General features: G+C 41.3%; 2 protein-coding genes across 5 annotated transcripts; one reads left to right on the forward strand and one right to left on the reverse strand.

Annotated features, from left to right (window-relative positions):
* Positions 1–920: 920 nt before the first annotated feature.
* LOC143140817 (F-box/LRR-repeat protein 6-like) lies at positions 921–14,291 on the reverse strand. 2 transcript variants are annotated; one of them, XM_076301933.1, is made up of 9 exons: positions 13,276–14,291; positions 12,840–12,998; positions 11,907–11,970; positions 11,614–11,745; positions 10,778–10,885; positions 3,147–3,260; positions 2,484–2,715; positions 1,746–1,986; positions 921–1,357 (listed from the first exon to the last, which is right to left on the reverse strand). In XM_076301933.1, the coding sequence occupies exons 1-9, from the start codon at positions 13,920–13,922 to the stop codon at positions 1,228–1,230; spliced, it is 1,827 nt and encodes a 608-aa protein (XP_076158048.1). In that variant the 5' UTR covers positions 13,923–14,291; the 3' UTR covers positions 921–1,227. The 2 variants fall into 2 exon arrangements, 1 of the variants encoding a protein (XP_076158048.1); XR_012990686.1 differs by having other exon boundaries at positions 1,269–1,357; positions 1,455–1,986.
* A 288-nt stretch (positions 14,292–14,579) lies between these two features.
* On the forward strand, positions 14,580–25,482 carry slc52a2 (solute carrier family 52 member 2). 3 transcript variants are annotated; one of them, XM_076301932.1, is made up of 5 exons: positions 14,580–15,097; positions 20,762–20,899; positions 21,297–22,173; positions 22,498–22,621; positions 22,841–25,482. In XM_076301932.1, exons 2-5 carry the CDS (start codon positions 20,770–20,772, stop codon positions 23,048–23,050), a joined length of 1,341 nt encoding a protein of 446 aa, XP_076158047.1. In that variant the 5' UTR covers positions 14,580–15,097; positions 20,762–20,769; the 3' UTR covers positions 23,051–25,482. The 3 variants fall into 3 exon arrangements, with proteins under 3 accessions (XP_076158047.1, XP_076158045.1, XP_076158046.1); XM_076301930.1 differs by lacking the exons at positions 20,762–20,899; positions 21,297–22,173; positions 22,498–22,621; positions 22,841–25,482 and adding exons at positions 16,244–16,369; positions 17,037–20,023 and having other exon boundaries at positions 14,607–15,097; XM_076301931.1 differs by lacking the exons at positions 20,762–20,899; positions 21,297–22,173; positions 22,498–22,621; positions 22,841–25,482 and adding exons at positions 16,258–16,369; positions 17,037–20,023 and having other exon boundaries at positions 14,607–15,097.
* The last annotated feature ends 500 nt before the right edge of the window (positions 25,483–25,982 follow it).

Consider the following 25,982-nt stretch of genomic DNA (forward strand, 5'->3'; position numbering starts at 1 on the left):
TAATCTGTTCATCTTTGAGTGTAAGTGACTGTGTGTGCCGAATTTGAAAGAAAAAAAAAAACTTCCTATAGGCATTCCTCATAAGTATGTATGGTCACAATAATCTTGACCTATGACCTTTGACCATAAAATTCAAATTAATTTGTTATCTGTGAGTGAAAGGCCCTTTCCGAAACTAGCTACACTCTTTCCCTAGCCACTTGCACTCCTAACCAAGTGTTAAAGGAACACGCCAACATTTTGGGAAATTATGTTACTGTCTCTGCCAGAGTTAGATAAGATGATACATGCCCTTCTCATCTCTGTGCGTGTAGTACCTCAGTCTGAAGCACTTACTGTTAGCATAGCTTATCATAGTTCATTGAGGTGAGCAGTTCCAACTAGCCTATAGCACCCAAAAGTGATAAAAGAACTTCAACATTTTCCCATTTACATGGAGAACTCGTTTTAGCTGTAAGGGTGATTCCCACCTGAGTGCACACCGTAACTGAGGGGAGTGGGTAGGGATTGGTTTCAGAAAGGGCCAGAGTGAATGTTTGTATCACATTTGAAATTATGTCAGGGATTTTAGAGGTTTAGAGGACATTTCAGACGCATCTATCTGCAGTGAGTCACACAGGGGCTATATTCCAGCGCAAGCATTATGTTCGCGTTGCGTCCGCGGCATAGGGGCTGCATTCACATTTGTTGTTGGATCACACAAGTTTTTAATGGGGCTCTGACAACGCATCAAGATGCGTTCGCCTCTGCGCGTGATTTGTAAACTCAGTAACCCCATACCTCCCCAAATATTTTCTCCTTGGATCTGCGCGAACCACGTAAGTCCCCCATTTTGTAAACGGCGAATTTCATTTTCATTTTTCTCATCTTTACGGTCTTTACATTATACATTTGAAATAAGGGTGCAGTAGCCTAGGATGTCACGTCATGTATTGAGCATTGAGAATGTTTATTTCATAAGTATAAACTGTAGTATAAAAACAATAATAATGTACAAAAAGACTGACAGAGTACAGCACAAAAACTTAATGTTTAGGTGACAGGTGATGTATGGGAGAACACCAGTGATCAGTAGCATCTTATCACTTTCAATTAAATTACAATTTAATGACAAATACTGATGATCTAGCCTATTATTTACCACAATATCCAGAACATCCAATAAACCCATTTACAGGAGCACTGGATGTATAATTAGTTGGTGACTGAAACGTGTTACCTAAAACTCTATTCTAGTTTGTCCAGGAGTTGGCGTATATTCTCCTGGCCACGGTACAATTTCTTCATTCCCCTCAAAAGGTAGCGGCATGATGACAGGTTTAGGTAGTCCAGAGCAACAGCATGGCCAATCAGTAACCTGAGAACAGACATGGTTTAAGGTAAGGAAAAATGGAGAGTAAGTTACAACTTGTGGTATAAAACTTTATGACACAGATAACAAATCTCAGCATCACCTGATTAGAGTAAGACAAGCTGTTGGATTTATATATGTCTACGTGCTCTTCTTCCGCTTCAAAAGCAACAGCTATCTTACTGTACTCATGAGCAAGCATGTCTATAAAAACTTGCAATGTGATGGGGACAAGCGGCAACACATTTGATACTGAGTAACTGGAATGTTTTGGCGTATCATCACCCACGCTTCCTTCCTGCTATTTTGTTCCACTGAGAGGTTTCTGTGGAACAATAACAAAAAAAAAAACCCATTAGAGGATTAGAGGTTTCTGTGTGTGGCTGTGGTGTACCTGAGGGCCTGTGAAGTGACTTTGGTCCCACTGAGGTTCAGTGAACGCAGGCCTTCCACACCCTCACCAAGGGCCAGGTTACCAATGGTGATCTCCAGGTCCTCCTCAGAGAAGGCATGGTTGGTGATGTCCAGCTCACGGAGCGTGCGGCTCCACTTTTGTGTCAGCAGGTGCAGCCCCTTTTTAGAAGATGCCACTGATGTGCTGTTAAAGTAGAGGCCCCAGAACAGACACTCTAAATCTGGAGGTGGGAGGAGAGGTGGAGAAAGTAAGAAAACAGTACTCAACATAGAGTCAATGGCTCACAAACAATAACAAGAAATATCAATAAATGCATGATAGACGGCAATAGTTAGTGTACTCATACACAGTCTAACACATTTGCATTGTTATTTACACTGTCCACTGCATCTGATACACACCTCCAACATTTACTCATATAAACGACAAAAAGTATATTTTATAATTATGGACAGATTATTTACATTTCCACCACGTCAAAAACAAGTACACTATCCACTGTATCTGATACACACCTCCAACATTTACTCGTTTAAACAATAAAAAGTATATTTTATAATTATGGACAGATTATTTACATTTCCACTACGTCAAAAACAAGCAATTACTGTCCAAACATTAAACACCCATAACATTCAGCATAGTTGAGAGTTTGTTTTGTTAATGTCAACACTCTGAACTCAGACATACAGCAGTGCAGGCTAAACTTTGGCTCACCTTCACAAGGCAGGGCAGAAAGGGCAGTAGGGGTCACACGCGAGCAGCCTCGCAGGTCCAGCACTCGCAGCCGGGGGGAACCGTGGAGCAGACTGTTTAGGTCCTGATCGGTGAAGAAGGACACAGATGAGGTTGCGATGCACAGCTCCTCCAACATAGGAAAGCCAAGAGTGGAGGTCGGAACGTTCCGAGTCGTCTTGGCCCTTGGCATCACGTTCATCATGCTGAAAACCTGACAATGGGAAATTACAAAAAATTCAAGTCACATGAGCAGATTAGTCAAAAGTGCAATTTAGTGGCTTTACCCAAAGTAACTTACAGTGCAGAGAATGCATACATCGCTTAATTCTGTAAACTCTCAGTAGGAATCACATGTATGATGCTAACATTGTGCTCTGAGATACAGGGACAGACACAGACCCATAGTGTAAATAGAATAGTGTCTTTAGTCAAAATCAGAGCAGTATCAATGTAGTTCTGACTGTATTGTAATGTGTGCTGCCAAGAAAAATACTTGAGCAATTAGACTATAATGATCCTGGACAAGCATTTAATTAAAAAACAACATCGAAAAGGACAAGAAGAAATTGGCAACATATTTAATTTACCTGTACATCCTGTACCTGTACCTGGGATACAGACAAAACAAAAATAAACATGCACCTGAAGCTTGGGACAACCCATCTGCAAAGCTGGAATGCAGATGGGAAGCTGAGAGAATCCAGTGTTGAGATTGGTGTTGATTGCCAGTGAGCGAAGCTCAGGACAGCAGCCTTTCTGTGGATGACAAACGACTGTTGGCTTTCTAATAGTTCACTTAACATTCTCACGTCACAAATTCATTAGTGAGCATTTTATAAAGCAGCTAAGAGGATGTAAGCAGCCATATGCTAACTTTGAATGCACTTGGTAATACTAACTAAACTTCATCTGTGCACATTATGTAATATTTGTTCTCCAGCATTGTTTTTAAATGTTGCATGTTTAGAGCAGATGTACAATGAAAGGCTATGTCTGTTGTCAGCCCATACGACCCATTTATTGCTGACTACAGGTGCTGTTTATATAATTAGAAACGCGTTGCAATATGCCCGCCAAGTGGAGGGACTTGCCTAAAAGGACTTTGGTAAGGGCGATTAAACGGGATTATGGAGTTAATTTTGTCATTCGTAAGGGGAGTACACTTGTCTGTAGTTGCCATTTCTCAGTGGCTGATTATAAAGACAGGAGTGCTAGGCTAAATACTGGAGCTGTTCCCAGTCGTTTTGACTGGAACAGCTACACCACAGCTCCGAAAAAAACTACAGTATATCAGGGTTCTCAAGTTTTGAGCTCAGCTTGGATTGGATTTTTTATTTATTTATTTATTTATTTATTTTTTGGGGGGGGCACTCACTCACTAAAATGTTTGGCTTGTGTGCTAAATCGTGTGCTGTTTCAATGAAGGTAGAATTTAATAAAGACTTCTGGTGAGTTTTTTGGAAAGAAGCATTAACCCTTTGAGACCTTGAATTTGTCATTGTATCTACACCTCTACAGTACACATCTATCCATACATACATTTTTGTTTATTTTTCAGGACAGTCTGGGATTTGTACCCATCTTGCATAGCTATGTCTCTTATGTCAGCCTTTATATCAAAGGGAAACCATTTGTGTTTTTATGTCACCAGGAAGCATGTCAGTAGAAATAACTTTTATATTTAGGTGGGATGGATTGGAATCTTGAATAATCTTGACGGTGGGATAGATTGGAATCTTGAATAATCTTGACGGTGGGATATTCTATGGCTCACCAATTTACGAGATATATGTACTGAGTGAGACATTTTTATTTATTAAGTTAATTGCTTTATTCACTTGAGTAGCCTATTGTCACTGAAGCATTGGACCAAGAATGTGCATGCTGAGACCAACTTTTTATTTTCTATTTTTATAAGGACAGCAAGTTCATTATTTTGGGTTGCTATTAAATTATGATGGTTGGCATCTCATTGTTTGCAGCAGTCCTGTATCTTTAGAAAAAAATTTGTGTAGCATACTCGCTCAAATTGATAACACTCATTGATAATAAGCTAATTTTCATTCATTGTTGACATGGTCCATGGAGGCTCAGACGGGTGTCTGATGAACACGCCGCTAAAAAGCACAAACGAGTGCGAAAGTTGCAGCAGTGACGACAGGCAGCCACGAGAGTGATTGGTCGTATAAAATGAACGTTGTCTGGGATACACAAAGCTACAACGACACAATCATTATGTTTTCTTAATGACCGACAGTTTAGTTTAGTTTATAAATAAAATACACTGTTAAAGTGCCATAAGTAGGCTGGTTTACTAAATGACAGACAGTTGAATTTCTGAATAAAAAGAATTTTGGTGCAAATAAAATACACTGTTAAAGTGCCATAAGTAGGCTGGTTTACTAAATGACAGACAGTTGAATTTCTGAATAAAAAGAATTTTGGTGCAGTTTTGAAATCTTAAACGTGTAACCCCACATAAGCGCACAAGCATAACGTGGTTGCACTTGCAGGGAGGGGATGTCCTATTTTGGAATTTTACCCGATACAACGAACACTATTTTTTGATTGGATGTCGGTGGATATTTTTTTAATTATTATTTGGCTGGTGAGTGGTAACCTACGGAGCCTCTAAGAGGACATGAGCAAAAAAAAATGTAAAGTTTAGTGTCATGTGCTTACGTTAAACTTTCATGTGCTCACCTGAAACTTTCATGTGCTCACGTGAAAGTTTAATGTGCGCATGTGAAACTTAGCTCCAGTGGTGCGAACCTAGGTCTGAAACTTTCACCTGAAACTCACCTGAAACTTTCATGTGCTCACGTGAAAGTTTCATGTGCGCATGTGAAACTTAGCTCCAGTGGTGCGAACCTAGGTCTGAACCTTGCGAAAAATCCTCTGGTATCCTTGCGCCTCTAATAACTATGCAGATACCTTGACATCCCTAGTAATATTTCTGCGTGAGAAATGCAAGGTGTGGCGTGTGAGCGTGTGAACTTGTTGAATTGCGTGTGTCTCACGGTGAAAATGAATGCAACATAAAAAAAAAACAGTAGGCTACTGCTCCTAACTGAAGAAACGTTTACGTTACTGTAAGGAAATTATTATTATCATTGTATAACCATTTGTGTAAGCAGAAATATTATTGTGCTGAGTTCTAAGAACAGAGAGTTCAAGTTAAATGTTGTTGTGCTGAGTTCTAAGAACAGAGAGTACAAGTTAAGTGTGCACCCAGACAGACAGGAACTGCACCCTGTCTGTGTGTGGGTGAGATAAGAGTATGTCACAATGAAGTCGCTATGTCTTGCTTCATATTTTCTGTGTGCATCTGTACAATAAAAGACACAGCTTTTGGGCTGCAGAGTCAGAGACTGATGGTGTGAGGAATTCTTCCTTACATTAGCAGGCTCTCCTCTTGGTACCAGAGTTTGTGGGCAAAGCCATACTACGTGTGGTATCTATATGTTGGGGTTAATGATGCACCGATGTGAAAATTGTGGCCGATACGGATAACCGATATTAATATTGCTGTTATGGCCGATACCGATATTTACCGATGTCGATATATCTGTATAGAAAACACAAAGTTTCTACATCCATCATGAAGGCCTTCTACACTTCAGCGGTTGAGAGTGTTCTAACTGGTAGCATCATCACCTGGTATGGGAACTCCACAGTTAGAGATTGTAGTACTCTGCAGAGAGTAGTGCGCTCAGCTGAACGTACTATAAGAACTCAACTCCCTGCTCTACAAGATATCTATTCCAGAAGAGTACTCCTAAGAGCCCAAAAGATTCTGAAGGACTCTTCTCATCCTAACAATGGATTATTCCTACCGCTGAAATCAAGAAGATGCCTATGTAGTCACAAAGCCACTGAGAGACTCAGGAGAAGTTTTTATCCCCAGGCCATCCGAACTCTGAACTCACACTATACTGACTTTGCACACATTCACTCCTCAGCACTCTCAAACATTTCCCAACTCTGAACTCACACTATACTGACTTTGCCCTCATTCACTACTCAGCACTCATGACCCCCCCCCCCCACACACACACACACACCTACAAGACTTTTAGCACTTTTACATCCCTCTCCCTATGCTACAGACCTTTTATTTATTTTCTTATTTCATCACACGTCAACACACACACACATCTGACTTTCTCCAACTTTTGCACATCTCCATAGAACTTTTTACATTTTTTTACATACACAGCACATTGTCTTCAGGATCTTCTCCAACACACATCCTCTACATACTTACAGCACACTGCCCCCACCTACCCACACACACACTACACACACACACACACACACACTGCTCCACTCCCCTCCCGCCCACACACACATCTTCACTGTCATCACTCACATTCATCATACATACAGTACTCTGCTTGCAATAGTAAGTCCCTGTCAAAATGTCAAACCCAAAGTCCAATTATTATGGACGTTATCTAACATTAAGCGTTTCTGCTTCATTGAGGCCTATTGAAAGGAAAAAGCTTAACGCGATTCAATGTACCTAAACAACGCTCAGTGATGGTTGAAGCCTGGAAATATTGTAAACAAAGTAGCATAGTTGGCTAGCTTATCATAGTCTACTGATTGGACTGTTCAGTTTCCCCATGTGTGTTTAAGTTTCAAGGTAATACTTGTTCTCCTTGGTACAGGCACTTTTGGGAAACATTGGTATTGAGATGATCAGTCATCATAGTCAGTCAGAGTTTTAAACAAATATGTGCAGCATGCTAATGTTGCTAAGCAGATTTAATAGTAATTTAGCTAGTCGTCTTCTATGAGTCCTTGCTTTCACGATTGTAATGTTTTATTTGGATTGCGTTGGCCGAGTCGCGCGTGTCCATTGAGTGAGCGAGAGAGAGAGAGAGAGAGCGGGGCAAAGAGAGAGGGTTTATACTGTTAAAGTCTACAATGAAAGCAACCTAGGCTACGCCAAGTAAAGCGGGAGATGTGTGTTGTTTATGTGGCCGCGTAAGCTGCAAAGCACTGCTAGACACTAGAAAGGGTGTGTCGGTTCTGCCTTTTCACACCGCGACACAGGTTTGTGGATATGAGTGTTGCGATTTCAGTTTCGAATCGCATATCGTCTTCTTTCTGTCAGTCTTGTTGCTCTGCTATTTTAAATAAGAAATATGATGCAATAGAAGGGCATATTTAACGGATTCAGTGTAGACAGATAACACGCTTGGATCTACACACACGTCAAATACACAGGAATGATTATCGGCCTGTTCACATCGGCCCTATTTTGACATCGGAACGATACCGATGTGTAAAAAAATGACCATATCGGCCGATATTTTATCGGTGGCCGATATATCGTGCACCACTAGTTGGGGTTAAATTCCCTGACAGTTACCAACAATGTTAACAACAAACTTAGCTTCACTGCTGCAAACAAAGTTGGCTATATGCTTTAGTCCACTGAAAGTTATCCACATATCAAACGATTAAATACACAGTTATGGAGGAATTGTTTTGGGGAAGCAGTTGCACTATATCCCACTTTCAGTGTTGCCAGATTAGATTGAGTGATTTCCGCCCAATCATGTTGGAAAACCCGCCCACTTCAGCAAAAAACCGCCCAACAACGATGTCACAGAAAAAAACATTTCTGACATCTTTGAATAAACATAATGTAATACATTGTTAGGCTTTTAAAAAATGTAGAACAACATTTTCATCATGCATAAAAATGAACATCATATCAATACCGCTCATCAATAAGAACAGCTGCCAAAACACGTAGCCCAGGCCTAATAGCCTACATTGAAGAATCAAACCTCCGCAACAACTGCCGGGTAAACATAATGTAGCCTAATACATTGTTAGGCTTTTAAAAAAACATTGCCAGTATTGAGAAAGCATGTTATGTAAAATGTAGAACAACATTTTCATCATGCATAAAAATGAACATCATCCATACCGCAAGAACAGTTGCCAAAACATGTAGCCTAGGCCTAATACATTGAAGAATCAAACCTCTGCAACAACTGCCGGGGAGGTCTGAAATTTGGGACGTCCATTCATTTCTGCGCAGGCCGGAGCGCACCTCCATTAGACTGGACAGGACTGGCAGTCCCATACGGTTCCTCCTGTCATCTTTCAAGAGAGCCACTTGGGAAAATGCTCTCTCTACGTGGGCATTGGATATTGGCAGAGACAGCAATTGAATTGCACCCAGTGCTAGTTCTTCAAAACACTTATTCCCCCCAGCGTCTTTGAAGGCCTCAATCTCCATCCAAAACGTGTCAATGGCCTGGTCACTTGAGAAGCCAGCTGATGCGATATTTCTCCACTGACAGTCCAAAGTATTGGCGGAGCATATAAAAAAGTTCATAGCACCTCTCTGACCCTTGGTCTGTTTGGTGGACATCACTGACTTAGGGGAGTGCAGCTCCAGTTTCCGCAGCATGGCCAGCGATTCGGGTAAGCGCATTTGATATTGCACCAACAGTTCTTTGATAAAAGCGAAGCACCGCAGAGAGATAATTTCCTTCACTTCAGTGCTTTGAGCTCCTCTTGAAATGTGGTGCCCAAGTCTGCGTCTTGGGCGGAGAGGTATATGCTAGTTGATTTTAGATCTAGTTCTCTGAGATGACAGTCGCTATTAACTCAAAAAACACTGGGCTTTGCGACTCTCTTTAGAGTGGACAAGTAAAGTCTCTCAAGATCCCGAAAGACACCCAGTGAGTCCCCTGTCTCCAATTGAAAGAACTTGTTCACTGTTTTTATTTCCACCAAGATTGGCCGAAGGAAGTTCATGTATAGTATGTTTGCTTGATTACTGTACATTTCACTCAACAGCCTTGCCGAGTAGCAGTGTTCTGCACTGGCTGCGAGACTGAAGTGCAGCTTCAGTGCATCTCGCTATTGCAAAATTCGGTCGATGCAGTCAGCTACACCTAACCAACGCGTAGTGGACGGTGACAGTACTTTTAGTGGGCACGCTCCATCATTTAGAATTTTGTAGAGAATTTTGTAGTCAGATTGATGAGTGAGAAAACCAGTTGTAGGTTTCTCTTATCGTATAGTCTAGATTGCTAGGGAGTTGAGCAATGGCCTTGTTTGCTACTATATCCAATGAATGACAGACGCACCTTATAAGGTTTAGATCGGGCTGTTTTTCTTTGAGTAAAGTGTACACGGAGTGATTTTTTCCTACCATAACACTCGCTACATCTGTGGCGATCCCCACCATAGGCCATTCTCTTGCATGAAGGTGAGGATCGCTTCTGTGATGCCCCTGGCATTTGTGCATGTCACTTCAACTAACCCCAGGTAAGAGCTGATAAATTTGCCATGTTTTAGTGACCGGTATTTAATGCATATGCACAGCGGTTTATTGACAGATATATCGGTGGTCTCATCCAAGTAAAGGGAGAATGGGGACTCACCAATTTCATCCTTTAACTCAGATCTGAAGTGAGGGGCCAGCACTGATTTTATGATGGACGTGCACTTGGTGCGGTGCATTTTAAATTCTCCAAATTCCTCCTCTAGGATATCTGACAGGTCGTCCAGGGCATTGATTGACGTGTGGCAGGCCACGTATGTAGCCACTCTTGAACAAGAGACAGCGTCAGAAGCGTCTCACTTGGGCTAAAGACAAAAAGGACTGGACTGCTGCTGAGTGGACCAAAGTTATGTTCTTTGGAAATCAAAGTCCCAGAGTCTGGAGGAAGAGAGGAGAGGCACAGGACCCACGTTGCTTGAAGACCAGTGTAAAGTTTCCACAGTCAGTGATGGTTTGTGGTGCCATATCATCTGCTGGTGTTAGTCCACTGTGTTTTCTGAGGTCCAGGGTCAACGCAGCCGTCTACCAGGAAGTTTTAGAGCACTTCATGCTTACTGCTGCTGACCAACTTTATAGAGATGCAGATTTCATTTATTTTCAACAGGACTTTGCACCTGCACACAGTGCCAAAGCTACCAGTACCTGGTTTAAGGACCATGGTATCCCTGCCATAAAAAATTGATCTTAACCCCATAGAAGATGTGATACGCCAGCTCTCTAGCACCCTCTAGAGTCGTGACCTGGTTCAACACAAAGCTCATTGTCTAGAATGGGTATGTCCGTCAGCCCATACGACCCATTTATTGCTGACTATATTCTGTCTGAACAGCACCTGGTTCAACACAAAGTTCATTGTCTAGAATGCAACAGCTAATTTCACTGACTGAAAGTAACTGACTAGGTTACTGAGTAAATATTATGTGCTAATCAAAACCTAGAAAAGTAGACAGCTTACTGATATGACGGTGAGCAGTTTCTCGCTCTTTGAACCATGACTAAATAGTATCCTCCGGATCTGATGACCAGAGGTTTCGAAGAATGTGACAAGGCCTTCACCCTGGACCTAAAGAGGGATGAGAGGGGGGGCACACACTTTTAAAAAAGGTTCCCATGAAAAATGAACACCTACATCACACTTCTGGTTTAGCCCTGATTCACATAACCTTTAAGAGGCTGTGGATTAAAGCGACTTTCAGCTGTGTTGCTGTTATAAAAATGTTCTAAACACCTTTCAAAAAATAAACACACAGATAAAAACATAACAATCTATCAATAACAAAGGATTGTTCTTCTGCCAAGCAATATAGTTCTTCAGCCGCATAACAGAATGGTTCCCAAACATAACACAGATGCAACAATAGTTTTATTTGGCACAGTAACACTATTTTGCAATTACAGGTTACTGAGCATTTACAATAGTTTTTTTTTGTGTCGTGTGCTATAGCTTCGAACACCACTCCCATGAATCATAATCAAGGACCCTTATCAAGGATCCCAACAATCAATTGTATAAATTACATTTTTGTATGAGCCAATTATTACTTCCATCACAATATGTGCTTCAGACAGCAATGTATGTTGTGGGCCAATTTATGCATTATTGCTATAATGTCTAGGCAGCACACCAATGATATACAGGTGTGCATACCATACGAGATACTCTAAAAACATATTCTGTCCTAGCCCTTATGTTGTCATGTAATTGTATGCCTGCTACATGTGTGATTATGTATTAATGTACGTATTACATATAACAATGTCATTTATGTGAATGATGCTGGCAGAACTTACATCACTGTTCTGTACATCTATGCTATCCAGCTGCTTGCAGTGGCTGGCCAGACTCTGGAAGGATCTGTCTGTCACGCCTGTACAATGGGACAGCTTCAGGGAGCTCAGCTGAGGGCAGGACTCAGATAGAACCTGAAAAATATTTAAGAAAATCACCAATGAAAAATGAATAAAAAAGGCTAATCTTTTTTGATAAGATCACTATTTAATGACAAAAGAGATGCAGTACATTGGCCGATGAAGGGAAAAAGCACAGATGGTACAATGCATCGTATGCATTAACAAGTACTTACCTGAACAACATAGTCCACATTCTTTTTCCAGTGACAAAGTGAAAATTCCCTGAGCTGAGAAAGTCTGAAAGTGTAAAGTTTGAAATCAAAGCATGTATTTGAACATGCTTATCCACACTGGATATCAAAGCAGGTGTACAATGATGAAGAATTCAGCAGCAGAAACCTATATTGAATTGAACTTCAATAGGCTCAACTCAACAATATAAACAAACATACAACAGTTACCCATCCCAGTGGGGTATACTCCGAAGCACGTTAGACATATCTAGGCTAAAGCCTTGACTCAGGGGTATACGTTAAGTGATACTACGATAGCAGTTATGTGATATATTTGTCAAACTAGGCTTTCAGCTCAGATATGTGTGCGTTCTCGTTGTTGGGATGACGTTGGCCAATCGTGAAACGGGGAGACGCACAAGACCGCCTATATTAAAACTCAATTACTTCCGCATTTATGAGCGATAGTGTAATCTACACTGTGGTCATTTTTAGTGTCTAGCCTATAACATCAAATAAATCGATTGTCATCAGATTTTGTATGGTATGCAGGTCCATAGTGGCATATTTGCACGCACAACAGTATTAAAGCACATTCAAGATCCAAAATGTTTGTAGAGGCGGAGCTCCACCTGTAAGATATATGACAGAATTCTACACGTGAGATAACTTAGTTTTTCAAGACAATTGATTGGTCAGTGGCAGCAGATTACACGATCTGAGCTATAACTTAGCACATAACCTCCTCCCGACCAGGTTTAGTTGCGAGCATAAGATACCATGGTGATATAGCGACGCTAAAACAGATCCACTTTCGTGTCACAGCATACCCTGGCTTTGAGTGCAACATACCTCGCTAACCCACTAATCGAGATTCGTAGTATACCCCACTGATAAGAGGGGGAGCACACAGTCCATGCTAAAAGATCTGACCTGTTCTGTGCTATCCAGCTTACAGTGTCCTTGATCCTCATCTCTGTTTTGGGGAGCTGACTCTTGCCAGGTTCTATCCAGCAGTATCCCATGGTAACACTTCGCCACAGGCTGGGACTGGATGCGGCATCATTCCACAACCGACATACCCTCGACACCCTTCACAATCACACAGTACAACAGAATAACAGATCAAGAACATGCAACTGATTCTCTGAAAACACAACCTGTTATGTGAAAGGTGTTCATCCACTGAGCGATTCTATGTAAGGAAATATCTAAATTACTTTTTCTGCTCTCATCTTATAAAACAATGCAATAGTTATAAAATAAAATGAAATAAAATGTAACAAAGCCATTGAGCAGTCTGAATATCACACACACACACAGGAATATATAATACATGATTCATATAATAATTAATATGTTAACACACCTACACAGGAATGGCACTGCCCCATCTCGATGAACAACATACTGAAATATATTAACCAGCACCTCTACTGGGAGTCTCTGACCCCAGCGGTCAGTGCCATCGTCTGAGGGGGTGACAGTTGCCTGTTCAATCTGATGATCAGGGTCACTGCCCTCTGCTTGAGTGTTCACTATGACATTCCGTCTGACAGGTTTGACACGTTTTATTTTGTTCTTGTTTTTGGCAATTTTCTCTTGGCCTTTTTTCTTGACCAGTGTCTTAATTTTCTTTTTGCGGCCCTTCTGTTTGGGCCTCCACACACTGTCACTCTGACTGACATTGGATATGATCAGGAGCATGTCTTCTCCCTGCTCAATTGTATAGTTAGGTCTGGGCGTCCGGGTACTTTTAGACTTCTTCCTCTTAGCTTTGAGTTTGGCTTTTGAGTCCGTAGAGGGGCCACTCTTTCTCTTAAGAGCACTCCGTTTGTTAGTTCTATTGGAAGGCCCTTTAGATGCCGCATCACTAGTTGAATTGCCATTTGCCAAGCCATCAGTCGGTACAAGCAACTCACTTGAAGTGGATTCCACCTCCTCCTGCCTTCCGTCTCCAAACCCAACAACTGACTGAGGACCTAACGAAGGATTGTGGTGGTCGGCTCCTTCCATGTCTGCCTATGGTTATCCTCTGTTTTGATTCTGTCGAGAAAGTCCGACAACGACTTTTCATTGACAAGAGACGCTCATTTATTAAGTAACAGTGTCCAATTAAAATCAAAACTAAAAACCTAGCCTAGCTAGCTAGCTAGCTACTCATGTTTTCACCGAGTATCATCGGATGACTGCGTCTTCGTTCTATCTTTAAAAAATACTATGGCATTAGATACCCGTACTTTGAATGGACTACTTATTAACACCAAATATTGTCTGTAAACATGCATTATACATGTCTGTTTGTGTTCCCATTAATGCAGAATCGACTATTGACAACAAAAGATTGAGGTACACTGGTCAAAACCATTAGGAAGTTGGTGACAATCGCCCAACAAGATACTGATAACTTCCGGGGGGGACTGTTGCTGTCAAAATAATAGTCTACTCATGCAAGTCACGTCTTTGGTAGACACAGAGAATGTCCGTAGACGGGCTCTGGTAGACATCACCAGAGCCCGTCTTATTAGACATTCTCTGACATCACTGTGCCCGGATAGGGTACCGTATACTGCGATCACACTAGTCAAACAAATTGGACGTCAAGAGTCATATGGCCGAATACGTGATGAGAACTTAAAGCAGTATTGTGTGGTTGGGTGGGTGAAAGTGTGACCTATGATCTAGAATCCTATTTCAACAAAAGCTGACAAGCATGGCAGACTTTTAAGTAACATGATCACAGATAATTATCCCATCAACATTATTGATGCTGTCTTCACGGATACATTTCTTCTCTTGTAGATTTGTATGCAGTGTGTCAAGCGTATTGTCATTACTGCTCTCAACTGGTGGAGTTGGGGGCATGTCACTTGGGTAACTTCAATGCGAAAATCCCATCGTGCTTTGCAAAGTACTTACATATTTTACCCATGCATGCTGCAATAGTGCACACATTCAGTGTTGGGCTGCTAGAAGGACGTAAACAGAAATACTTAACCAGAGAATGTCTAATCCGTAGACGGGCTCTGACTTTAATATGTATTCGTCTGGATCCAAGGGGATGCAATTAGGAGGAAGTTGATAATATCGAAGGCCAACATCACCATTTCAAAAGCATTTGGACAATAGAGTACTACGTCGACTTCTCCTGTTTGTTCCTAATCAGACATAACGCTATAACTACACTAACGGTAAGCAGTAACTTCAATACGTTGGATTTAAAGTCACTTTGCTTCGACTCGAAGGCAACGTTATTTTTTTCAAAGAACGTGAGAACATGAATGATCATCGCACTGACTTGCTAACGTTACCAACCAAGATCCAATAGCATGCGTTGTGTCTCAATCTCGTAACAACCTGGTTTCTCACGCGTTCAATGTTCAATGTCAACATTAACGTTTTTTGGGTAAACACTAGACTCGTTATCATATACTCATAGATGACATCGTTAACATTAAATCAGTTGCATGTTTATGAGCTACAGGTAAACTGCACTAGCCCGGTAGCTACCCACCCATCTTCAGGCAAACACTACTTTTCGCGCGGTTGAAGGCAAGGGCAATCGCCATGATGTAACTTAGCTATCTTGTACGGTAGCTTGCTAAATTAGCTTCCTCTTTTTGCGCTTTGCACATGGGGCTGAGTTCAGTGCTAAGCAGAGAATTTCTTTGTATCATGAGTACAACCGGGTATATTTTGTAGTGTTGTCTGGTTTGAGGTAATGGGGTAACTGCCAAAAGTTCCCCCAGCGTTTTACGACTATTCACTAAGTATTCATGTCCTAAAGGTATTTTAATAATGAATTAGTTATGCATCGTTTTGCATTATTTTGCATTATTATTTTTGCATTATTTTGACCCCTGTTAAATTATTTTCAATCAGAATTTTAAAAGTAGAAAGTGGACGTAATTACCTAATCTAACCTTTAGCCCAGTTTGCCATGGTTCTTTTGCAATCCATGTAATCAGCAGCCACTTTTCGCGTTCTGCTGTTTCTCTCTTGAGAGTTGCTAGTGATGCGGAAATACGTTTTTCCTGAAATATTCCTGAGATCAGCTTATTCTTGTCAAAAATCTGCAATCCTTGCACAAAGAATGAAAACAGCCATACATGCTATGTTTCCTCCCTATAGACATGATCTATAACCTGTATGGGTTTGGGGTGGGTGCAGTTTATGGAGACTCATTGTTGAAGTAGGTCAAAAGAAAAAAGCCTCATGGGCTACTGCACCTTTTCCCCTCCAGAGATTTGCCATCACGTCTTGTTATATTGTACAGTAACAATTTGTTTTTTTGTGACCATACAATCTAAAACATTTATCTGGCCTTTATTTGGAAGCCGGTGCTCCCCAGATGTTTTAAATACATCCTCCTCAAGCAAATTCCCCTGGACCCTCAATCATGGACACGGATCAAGACTCTGGACTGGCAGGCCCAAGCATTCTCAGTCTTGCTGATGAATTGAGTGAGTATTAATTCCACCCTCATTGCATAGTTTACTTCACAGTTTGGTTTATCTTTTGTGGAAGGCCCCAAAATGTTAATCAGACTTTTTGTCCGACATCAAAAACAACATGAAGTCAAATGTGTGCATACAACATTTTAGCAAAATATAGCACTACAAGTGTCTAGTGCTTTAGTAAACAGTAGTCTTTGTGCAGCTAGGTCGAAACTTGTTACTGTTGCAGTGAAAATGTCCCCCATGGCCATTTGTCATCTCTTTTCATAATACTGATACTATGGTTCAACAAATACTAATTTACTGTAACCAAATCTAACTGTGCTGTTGATATTCCAAATGAAGACCATCCCAGCAGGGTTGTGCAAAATTCGAATTGTAATTCTGCTTCCTCAATTGAAATGCAAGGGAAATTCAAGAATTGAATTGGAATTTGAGAGCCAGTTTCAATTCAGATCTGGAGTTTTGCACAACCCCGCATCCCAGTCACCTCGAGACGGTGTGCTCTTTGTTGTCATTATGAATATCCATCCTGAGAAAGCTTAACGTAGTCAGGAGTCACTGCGGTGCTTTTTTATTCTTTTCATTTACTCATCATCTGTCAAATATACATAATTGTGTGCTTTAGGTGAATTTGAGTTCAACACTGTATTTGTATGCATGTCTTTTGTAGGGGATGACACATATGATAAGCTGGTTGGTGACTTCCTGGGATCTCAGACTGGTGAGGGACTGCAGTTGGATGAGAGGCCATGCAAAAACCGGCTTTTGGTTCAAGTTGGACTGATGCGAGAGGACAACGAAGTCCAATGGGGGCCTGTCCTGAAATGGCTCCAGAAGATTTTTTCTATGTTCCAGTCGGCCGATTTCCAGTGTTTGATTGAGAGAAACATTGAGACAACTTTAAGCTTAACTGGTGATGCGCGAAAAAAGTTTCTTGAGTCAGATGTTAATTTTGAGTTTGTTGGACCCATATGTGATAGCATTGGAATTGGAAGAACAGATTTGTTGGAAATGTCTGACTTCTCTGAGCAAGCCCAGTGCACTGAAATTACTAATGGTCTCATGTTGGAGTTGAGTAATTTTGTGATGCGAGAAAAAATTGACACCCTTGTTTTAGTGTCATGGCTCAAAAACTTTGATCCCCAGTTCTGCAGTGATGGAAAAATTCAGAAGGCTAACAGATGGCTCAAAGCAAAGCTGAAAAAGTTCATGGTGCATTACCGTAATTTCCAAAGGACTAGATACAGGTCAAATGGTCTGATGGATCAGTTCCTTCAAACTCCTTTTGATCTTTACTCTGACGATACTGACGCTGTGGACAAACCATCTCGCAGGGGCAACTTTAAGAAAAGAGGTCAAAAGCGGCGTCCTGGGAGACCTCGGCTTAAGGAGGAAGACGAGCCTATGGCAGTAACACAGAAACAGACAGCAAATCGGCACAAGCTTGTTACTGTGAAAGAGGAGTATGATTCAGATGGGTATAACAGTCAGTCAGAACCAGTTCCTGGGTCTAGAGGAAATCCTCACATCAATGATGGAGAATCTCTCACTCTGCTTGATGTCTCTATAATCTCTGTTCAGAAGCTGTCAAATGTGTATGGAGGTAAAACTGAGGTGTCTAAGCAGGTCTCCTTGGATCTTCTGAAGAATCAATACACACTAATGCTTGCAGAGGATGACGGCATGAGTTTCATGACCGAGCAGATTAATGCGCTCAGTGATACACACTCCTTAGTGTCTCCATTAGATTTTCTACATTACAACACACATTATCTTTTGGACATTTATGATGCAATTGAGCAACAGATAATGTCCTTTGAGCAAGAAATTAAGAGCACAACTGGGGAGAAACTAGGGCGGGACAACAATTCCACCTTTAAGTATTTTGTGAATTTTGATGAAAGTGCCACATGCCGTTACATCCGCATGGCGTCAGACATGTTAAGCCCTCATGAAAATACAAAGAACAATTGCAGGAGACACTGGCTGGCCTTTTGTGTCGAGAGAGGCAATCCCTCCAAACTCCCAGCGAATGTGTCCAATCGCTTCAACAACTACTTTGAAGCGGCTGCTGCCCTTCTCCACCACCGGACAGATGTGGTTCTTTTCTTCTCTGATCTACAAGCGCTGAATGACGAACCCAATATAATACTTGACAGTATAAATGAGGATGCCAACGATGATGCAATTCAAGCCTTGGTGTGTGTCTTGGCTATTGTGTACTGCAAGGTTCTTGGACCATACTGGCAGCTTCTTAAGAGCAAGGCACAGTACGCTCTATACAGCAGATACATCTACTGTCTTTACCAGAAGCTCCTGCAGTGGTCAAAAGATGCCACAACTCTCATGGAGCCTGAGATGGCTACAAATGTTTTCCTTCAGGTTCCCCTGCAGGAGAGTACCTTCAGCAAGGTTTTCTCATTTTGCAGTACCAATGCAGAGAATCAGTTCGGCATACTCATCAGAACTTGTCTGGAAAAGGTCATGAAAGTCATTGCTGCAGTCACAGAGGAGAACTTAAAGGATTTCCTTCCTGGAGGGGTCTATTGTCAGGAACCCTCTGCTGAGGTGTCAAATCAGTTAATGAACTGTACTTTCTCCCACTTAATGGGGGAATACCCTTTTGGACAGGCCTTCCCATATAAGAGTCAAAGACCTGACCTCGCCTCATCATCCGACTCGTCCAGGATGCCTTTAGGGCAGAAGAATCGTTTCCCTCCTCCTGGAAAGCCACAGTCGAAAACAATGCAGCAAAGTCCACCACCAGTGTTCAGCAAGCCACTCATCAAAAAGCAGAGGAAGCTGCTGTTGCCAGTTGCAATGGAGCAAAGTGAAGACCAAAGTGAGGCCACTCGAGAAACCATACTGATGTCCATTGAAAAAAATGGAGGACCTTGTCGGACGAAGCAAGATGTAGATAAACTTTTACTGCGTCTAGAAGGTGCAACACATGCACAAAAACGAGAGGCCATCCGGTGTGAGCTGGGATACCAAAAAGTGGTCCTTGGCTCACGAAACCCGAACCTCGCTCACGTTGGCTTCTCGCTCACTGATATGGTGGCCAAGTTAAAGGTTGTGCTGCCAAATGAAATGGGCTATGCAAGTCCAAACGAAGATGTTGAGGATGAAGACGAAGAGGAGGTGGAGGATGACGCAGAAGGCATGGATACAGGTTCTGTCCCAGTTATTGGAGACACACATGCAGATACTCTGGACAAAGGTCCTGGAAACGATAACGATCGAGAGATAAACTTGGGACGAGAAGGAATGCCCCCTTACCAGAATTATAGGGAGATGAATGACTTCCAAAATGAATTTTCTTTTACTTAGCTGTTGACTTAATCAACTAGCATGATAACACTAGAGAGAATTTGAGTTAGAAGTTGCATGTACAGAGCCACACGGTAGTGTAGACTTTGTAGAATTATGTTATTGAGATGTTAATCTGTGAAATTATAATCAGTGTAACAATGATTGTTTAGTGGCTGAACATTTGCCTATTACCTCTTTGTGATATCCTCTTTGTGGAAAGAGTTATCTGTTAAGCATTGTCTTTGTTTCTCTCTTGAAACTGAGTATGTTAAGTGTTAACCACATTTTGTTCCAGTATATTTTTGTACGAGTTGATCTAAACAATCAATAAAATGATAAAAAGGATTTTCATATCCTGTTTTTTTTTATCCTTATAAAGACTTGAACTTAAAAATATTTGCCTGCAGTATATCAGTTCGTACATTTACACATGGATAAGCTATTCATGTGAAGGCATTTATTGATGAAACTATATGCTGTGCAAGTGAAACTGCACATATTACAATTATTAAAGGGGAGCTGGTTGAATTTGAAAGCATTTCACAAAAATTGTTTGGAATCAGGAGAGTAATAAAAAGGAATCACATTCCCTATATGAGTAAATGAAGATATTGCAACATACAGGCTTGAGACTTACTAGTCCGAAGATGAAACCTACTGGTATATCAGTCAAAGGGTTCAATCTCTGAAACCATGTAAACCCATATAAATCCATGTCACCCAGAAAATGGTGTAAGCATATTTACATTGTGAATATTAAGTTGTATGAACATATGAAGTACAGTACATATCAAGTACATATGAACAATGTGACAGACTAAGGACTACTGTATGTGATAACTGATCCACTACTGAATTTCATTTTTAGATGGCGCTAATCTAAAGGACCTATACACAATACTGAAACAATACACAAAATACAAATGTGTACAATGCAGTGTAACCAGGGAGAGAGGTTTTCCCAGGCTAGCTTAAATCCACAAATTCGATGTCTTACAGTTGCATATGTTGCCTATGGATGGAGAAGCCTTGGATTGTTTTTTTGTATCTATTTAAAGATTTGCAAATTTGTGTCCCACACAGTAGTCTAAATGGCAGACACATGGTGGAAGCATGCGGCAGTCACCCACTCATTGGTGGCCCTGTTTGGAATGGGCTCCTGGATTTCAGTTAACTCCCTCTGGGTGGAGCTGCCAGTCATTGTGAGATTCTTGCCAGAAGGTTAAATATTTTCTGTTTTCTTGTTAACCAATGACATGCTTTGTATGTGTATAAAAGTCAAGTCAAGTCAGTTTTATTTGTATAGCGCATTTAACGTGCACAGAGTGCAACCCAAAGCGCTCCAAAAAAGCATTTGGATACATTTTTATTTGCTGCACACGTCATTAGTTCCTGAGAGATTTGACTTTTTAGTCATTCAACCATCAGCGCTGGGTATCACTGAATTCATGAATTCCAATTCACAAGGTCCCATTTCCCATTAATCGCTGTTTGCAGTCATATTTAGAAACATTAGTGTCAACATTAGATTAACATTAATGATTGACCCAAACACAGTTACATTAAATACAAATATAATAAATGTTTTTTATATTTAAAATGATTTTATCTCAATCAGAATGGACTCTCCCTGCTTACCTGTCGGTGCTGATCGCCTTTGGGAACCTCGGTCCAGTGGTGGTGACGCTCACACATCACTTTGCCCCCCGTCGCCTGAATGAGCAGCTGCTGATCCACAGTATCCAGGCCCTGGCAGTGGTGGCCGCTGCCCTACTGGCGCTGCTCTGGGACTACAAGATAGATGTGGCCGGGCGCAAGCACTCACTGGCCTTCCTGCTGCTCACCTTCGTCCTGGCCTTCGTCTGCTGCACTTCCAACGTCTCGTTCCTGCCCTTCATGTACCGCCTCCCGCCGCAGTACATCCGCACCTTCTTCATCGGCCAGGGCCTGAGTGCGCTGTTCCCGTGCATGGTGGCTCTAGGTCAGGGTGTGGGGAAACTTGAGTGCAGGACAGACGTCAATGGTACCGTTAAGCCCGACTACCTGGATGCCAACTTCCCGCCCCAGAACTTTTTCTGGTTCCTGGTAGTCATGCTGATCGTGTCGGGCCTCTGCTTCGCCGCACTGAGTCAGAGGATCTCTGGGGATGGAGAAGCGCAGCAGGAGGTTGCCGTTCCTGACCCCGAGCCGCAAAACGGCGAGGCAGTGGGCGGGGAGACACACCCGCTGCAGAACGGGGATGTAGTCGTGTGCAAGGAGGAGGCGGAGTTGGAAAAGCCTGCGGCGGCTCCTGAACCAGCGACCTTCTGGACGTCAAGGAACATCTACTTGCTGGTGCTGCTGGGCCTCTCGAATGCGTTGACCAATGGGGTGCTGCCATCTGTTCAGACTTTCACTTGCCTGCCCTATGGGACCATGACCTATCACCTATCTGTCGTCCTTGGCAACATTGCCAACCCTCTGGCCTGCTTTGTGGCCATGTTTGTTCTCCTGAGGTCAGTGTGTAGGGGAGCCTTGTTCTCACACTCATGTAGTTGATCAACCAGTGTACCCTTTCTACATGTTACTGTTTGAATACATATATAGCTCAGTGTATGCGCACAAATTATGTAAAACATTGCGTTATTGTTGTATTCAGTCCATAGCATCATTTCAAGCAAAATATGCATCCCCTGCTTATCATTAAATTTTCCTTGAGGACAGTTAAGATCCCTGTATTATATATGCAAACATCGCATGTGCCATTTATTGATTGTCAGCTAACTCTTATCTGCAAACTCACTGACTGCCCCTTCTGTTTGTCTGTCCTGGTGCTGCAGGTCTAGTGTGGGACTGGGCATAATGGCCTGCGCTGGAGGTGTGTTTGCTGCCTACCTGATGGCTCTGGCTGCCCTCAGCCCCTGTCCACCCCTCCTGGGCAGTGCAAGTGGCATCTCCCTTGTTGTAAGTGAGACCCACAGAGGCATGAAAGACCAAAATCTTAATATCTCTCCGAAAAATGGAGGGATTGGTTGTGATGGTCACCTGTGTTTGAAATACATTGTTCAAAGTGGTTTCAAGTGGGCGATGGGTTAGAAATGATCTTTTTGAAGTGGAAAAAATGGCACTTTGATCTTGGCAATAGAACGTCTACATCTCTGTGAACACTTCTCTTCCACACAGGTGATCTCGTGGATAATTTTCACTGGGCTGTTCTCCTACCTGAAGGTTGCGATCGGGACGCTGCTTCATGAGGCGGGCCACGCGGCACTGCTATGGTGTGGGGTGTTCATCCAGGCAGGCTCCCTGCTTGGGGCACTCTCCATATTCCCCTTGGTCAACATCTATGAGGTCTTCTCCAGTGGCAAGGAATGTGTGGACAACTGCAGCTGACAATCTCCCGATCTCCAGAAGTGTTTTGGGAGCATCCCAAACTGGTGTGTAACTGAAGTGTAATGAACATGTAAACAAAGAAATCATAGGGCAGGAATGCCATTTCACATGTTCTGTAAGCTAAACAAAGTGCCTTGATGCTGTAAGGTCACTGGTTGGTTTATGGCCTCCTGCCTGGGTATTTTCAGTGTCTCCTCCTTGCACTCACTTGCTGCTCCCACTTTTCATGCATATGAAGCGTTTGTTAGACTCAAATGTTGTATCAGGGAACTGGAATATTTTAATGAGTCAGTCGTATGTTTTGTAAGTTACTCTCATTTATAGTGATGCTGTTGAAATATTATGTTAGTAATAATAGAACAGTTAATGCCTTTTTACTGTAACTTTCTCAATTGCCTCTAACGGCAAGATCACAAGTGTTATTTGCAGCCTTACAGAAACAGTGACAGTATTTTAATGGCTGAAAAACAATGCTTTGTTTGATTGGATGACAAGGCCAAGACAATGTAATTTTAATCACAGAAAGAACATAAACAAAGGAGTGGACCATCTAGTAGATTTCGTTAGACCATTGTATACTGTGACATGTCTGACAATGTTGTTGGCAGATTCTACAGAGAAAAAGGCTCCCTAGGTGATAAAGAATACAAACATTTATGGTAGACACCATCTTAGAAACAATTGAAGCTCCAGACTGTGGAAAACATCTCAGTGATGCTGTATGTTACCATTATTATTTTCTGTAACAAGGAAGTCGGTATAATCATGGGAAGAAATTATGTCTCATATCTTTGAGTTTTCGGTAACACTTATCGACAGTTATCGACATAAGAGTGACATGACCCTAACCTTAACTTGTTATCCGAATGTCACCTAATAACAGAAGCGTTATGTCGTAAACGTTTATGACTTGTTTAAGACACGTTCATGACAGTGTCATGTCACTCTTATGTCGACGCTGTCAAGTAAAGTGTAACAGAGTTTTCTTTATTATTTTATCTCAAATGCACAAATTGTATTTGCATATAATGGTATCTGGGAAAGTTCATTTCATTGAGCTCTTAATCATTATTTGAGGGACGGAAGACTATTGAATTAGAATACTATTATAGCACAAACGGAGTTAGTATGAATAACTGATTTTTCAGCTCAGAATGATGTTGCCATTGTTGATATTTGATGTTTATTTTTTATTTTGATGAGGTAGTGTTTGTTATTGTTTCTTGGTTTGAAGATGACCTCTTATTTTATGTTAATCTATGAAAGTGCATATTTTTAGTAGTTGCCTAAAAGTGCCTTTTTTTTTTTTCAAAAACATCCTGGCCATGAATATACCAGGGAAGTTGTGGTTTGTTCAATGTCCAATTATGAACAACCTTTAGTTGATGTAGTGTAGTGCATCAGGGGCCATTCAGATAGTGATATTGCTGTTGTCGGGTAGAAACTTTGTATGTCCAAATCCATTAGTTTTTGCATTGTGAAAATATTGTCATCAACATTGTCATCAAAAAAAAAAAAAAGCAATATGGAGTTACGAGGTTTCCACCCGACAGCAGCAATATGTTATATCATGGCTATGGGGTTATATTGCTTACTACTGAAATGTTAAGAGACTACTGGTTGTTTTCTCACATCAAGTAACGGTGTATTAATATGGATCTGAAGGACTGTTCCAAGAAAACTGTTGTGAAGTGAAGCCAGTGAGATTAATTACCAATTGAATTCCTGAGTAGTGTGATTTGTATTCTGAAATTATATGAACAGTTAACAATATTAATTGTAGCTCAGGGAATTCCAAATCTAAGCATTTTATTGTGGACTTACTGTATATATTGTGCCAAAAGTAGTATTGTATCTAAAGGGACCTTTCAGTTGAAGTGGAGCGCATTTTGTTTTGTATGGTCATTCCATTTACATCAGATTACTTTGTCTTGTATATATACATTAAACAAACCACACAATGGAAAACAGTTAAACAAACATGCTGACTTGCATCATTCATTACCGTCTTGTACGCACCAACTTTATTGTCATTTTAATCATTTTTTTTCCTTTTATTGTAGTGCCTGATAGGAAAGTAATTCTGCAGAAAGTAATTGTGATGTTGATATTTCATCCAACGGATATTTAAGAAAGAACATGTAACTTTGTTCATCTGAGAAATTAGATAATTTAATCTGAGCCAACTCTAAATACTCTAACTCTAATAAAATTCTAATTGTGTTTACTATGGCACTGAGACCATAAGCCATCATTACACCATGTATTCCTTTATCCAATCTATCATTTTTGTCTTTCATGTTTTAAATGATTATCTCTCTTTATTTCATTATCTTTTGTTTCTTTAAATGGGATTTAAGCAGGCCTGGTCACTTATGTGGTGTCACAAGAATGTATCCTTTTATGTACTGTAAGCTACTATTGAAATAAATGAAGATAACTGTAAACTTGTATAGTTTTGTTTGTTTGATCTTCTGTTTCCTTGTCTCCTCTTGTCTTGGGCACCACTCTTAGCTTGTCTTGGGCACCACTCTTAGCTTGTCTTGGGCACCACTCTTAGCTTGTGAGAGCCTTCACTCTTAAGGGCCGTAACAGATGTTGTATTCAAGGTCACATGCGAGACTTAGCCTTGTGATCTTGGACACTATACGGTAGAACAATGTGTAGGAAACAAACCCTTAAACAGGAACTATGATCATATGGCTTAGTTCTTAACCTGAGGGGAAGAAACGGAGGCAAAGGTCAGTCATCCAGGCTGCTCGCTGTAGTTTTCTAACTGACCCTGTGGACATGAGGAAGGCCTTTTTCAATGGAGATTTTGTTCCAAGAAAACATTTCTGAAGCCAGACTGTTATTTACATTTTACAGAAACACTATTGCTTATAATATGATTTAAATGCTCTGATATATGCTCTGCTTATAATAAATAATA

This window comes from Alosa pseudoharengus, unplaced genomic scaffold, assembly GCF_046254945.1.
Source record: "Alosa pseudoharengus isolate Yale_2024_CS ecotype anadromous, Long Island Sound unplaced genomic scaffold, YU_APseudo_1.1 YU_APseudo_1.1_scf_23, whole genome shotgun sequence".
NCBI classification, from domain to species: domain Eukaryota; kingdom Metazoa; phylum Chordata; class Actinopteri; order Clupeiformes; family Clupeidae; genus Alosa; species Alosa pseudoharengus.

Excerpts from the sequence above, each read along its gene's own strand:
- slc52a2 (XM_076301930.1), top strand. The coding sequence starts at position 16,306 with ATGGACACGGATCAAGACTCTGGACTGGCAGGCCCAAGCATTCTCAGT. Across the intron at positions 16,370-17,036 it reads CAGTCTTGCTGATGAATTGA|GGGATGACACATATGATAAG; the intron begins GTGAGTATTAAT and ends TGTCTTTTGTAG.
- LOC143140817 (XM_076301933.1), bottom strand. The coding sequence starts at position 13,922 with ATGGAAGGAGCCGACCACCACAATCCTTCGTTAGGTCCTCAGTCAGTT. Across the intron at positions 11,971-12,839 it reads AGCTGGATAGCACAGAACAG|ACTTTCTCAGCTCAGGGAAT; the intron begins GTCAGATCTTTT and ends TTACACTTTCAG. Across the intron at positions 2,716-3,146 it reads TGGGTTGTCCCAAGCTTCAG|GTTTTCAGCATGATGAACGT; the intron begins GTGCATGTTTAT and ends TCCCATTGTCAG.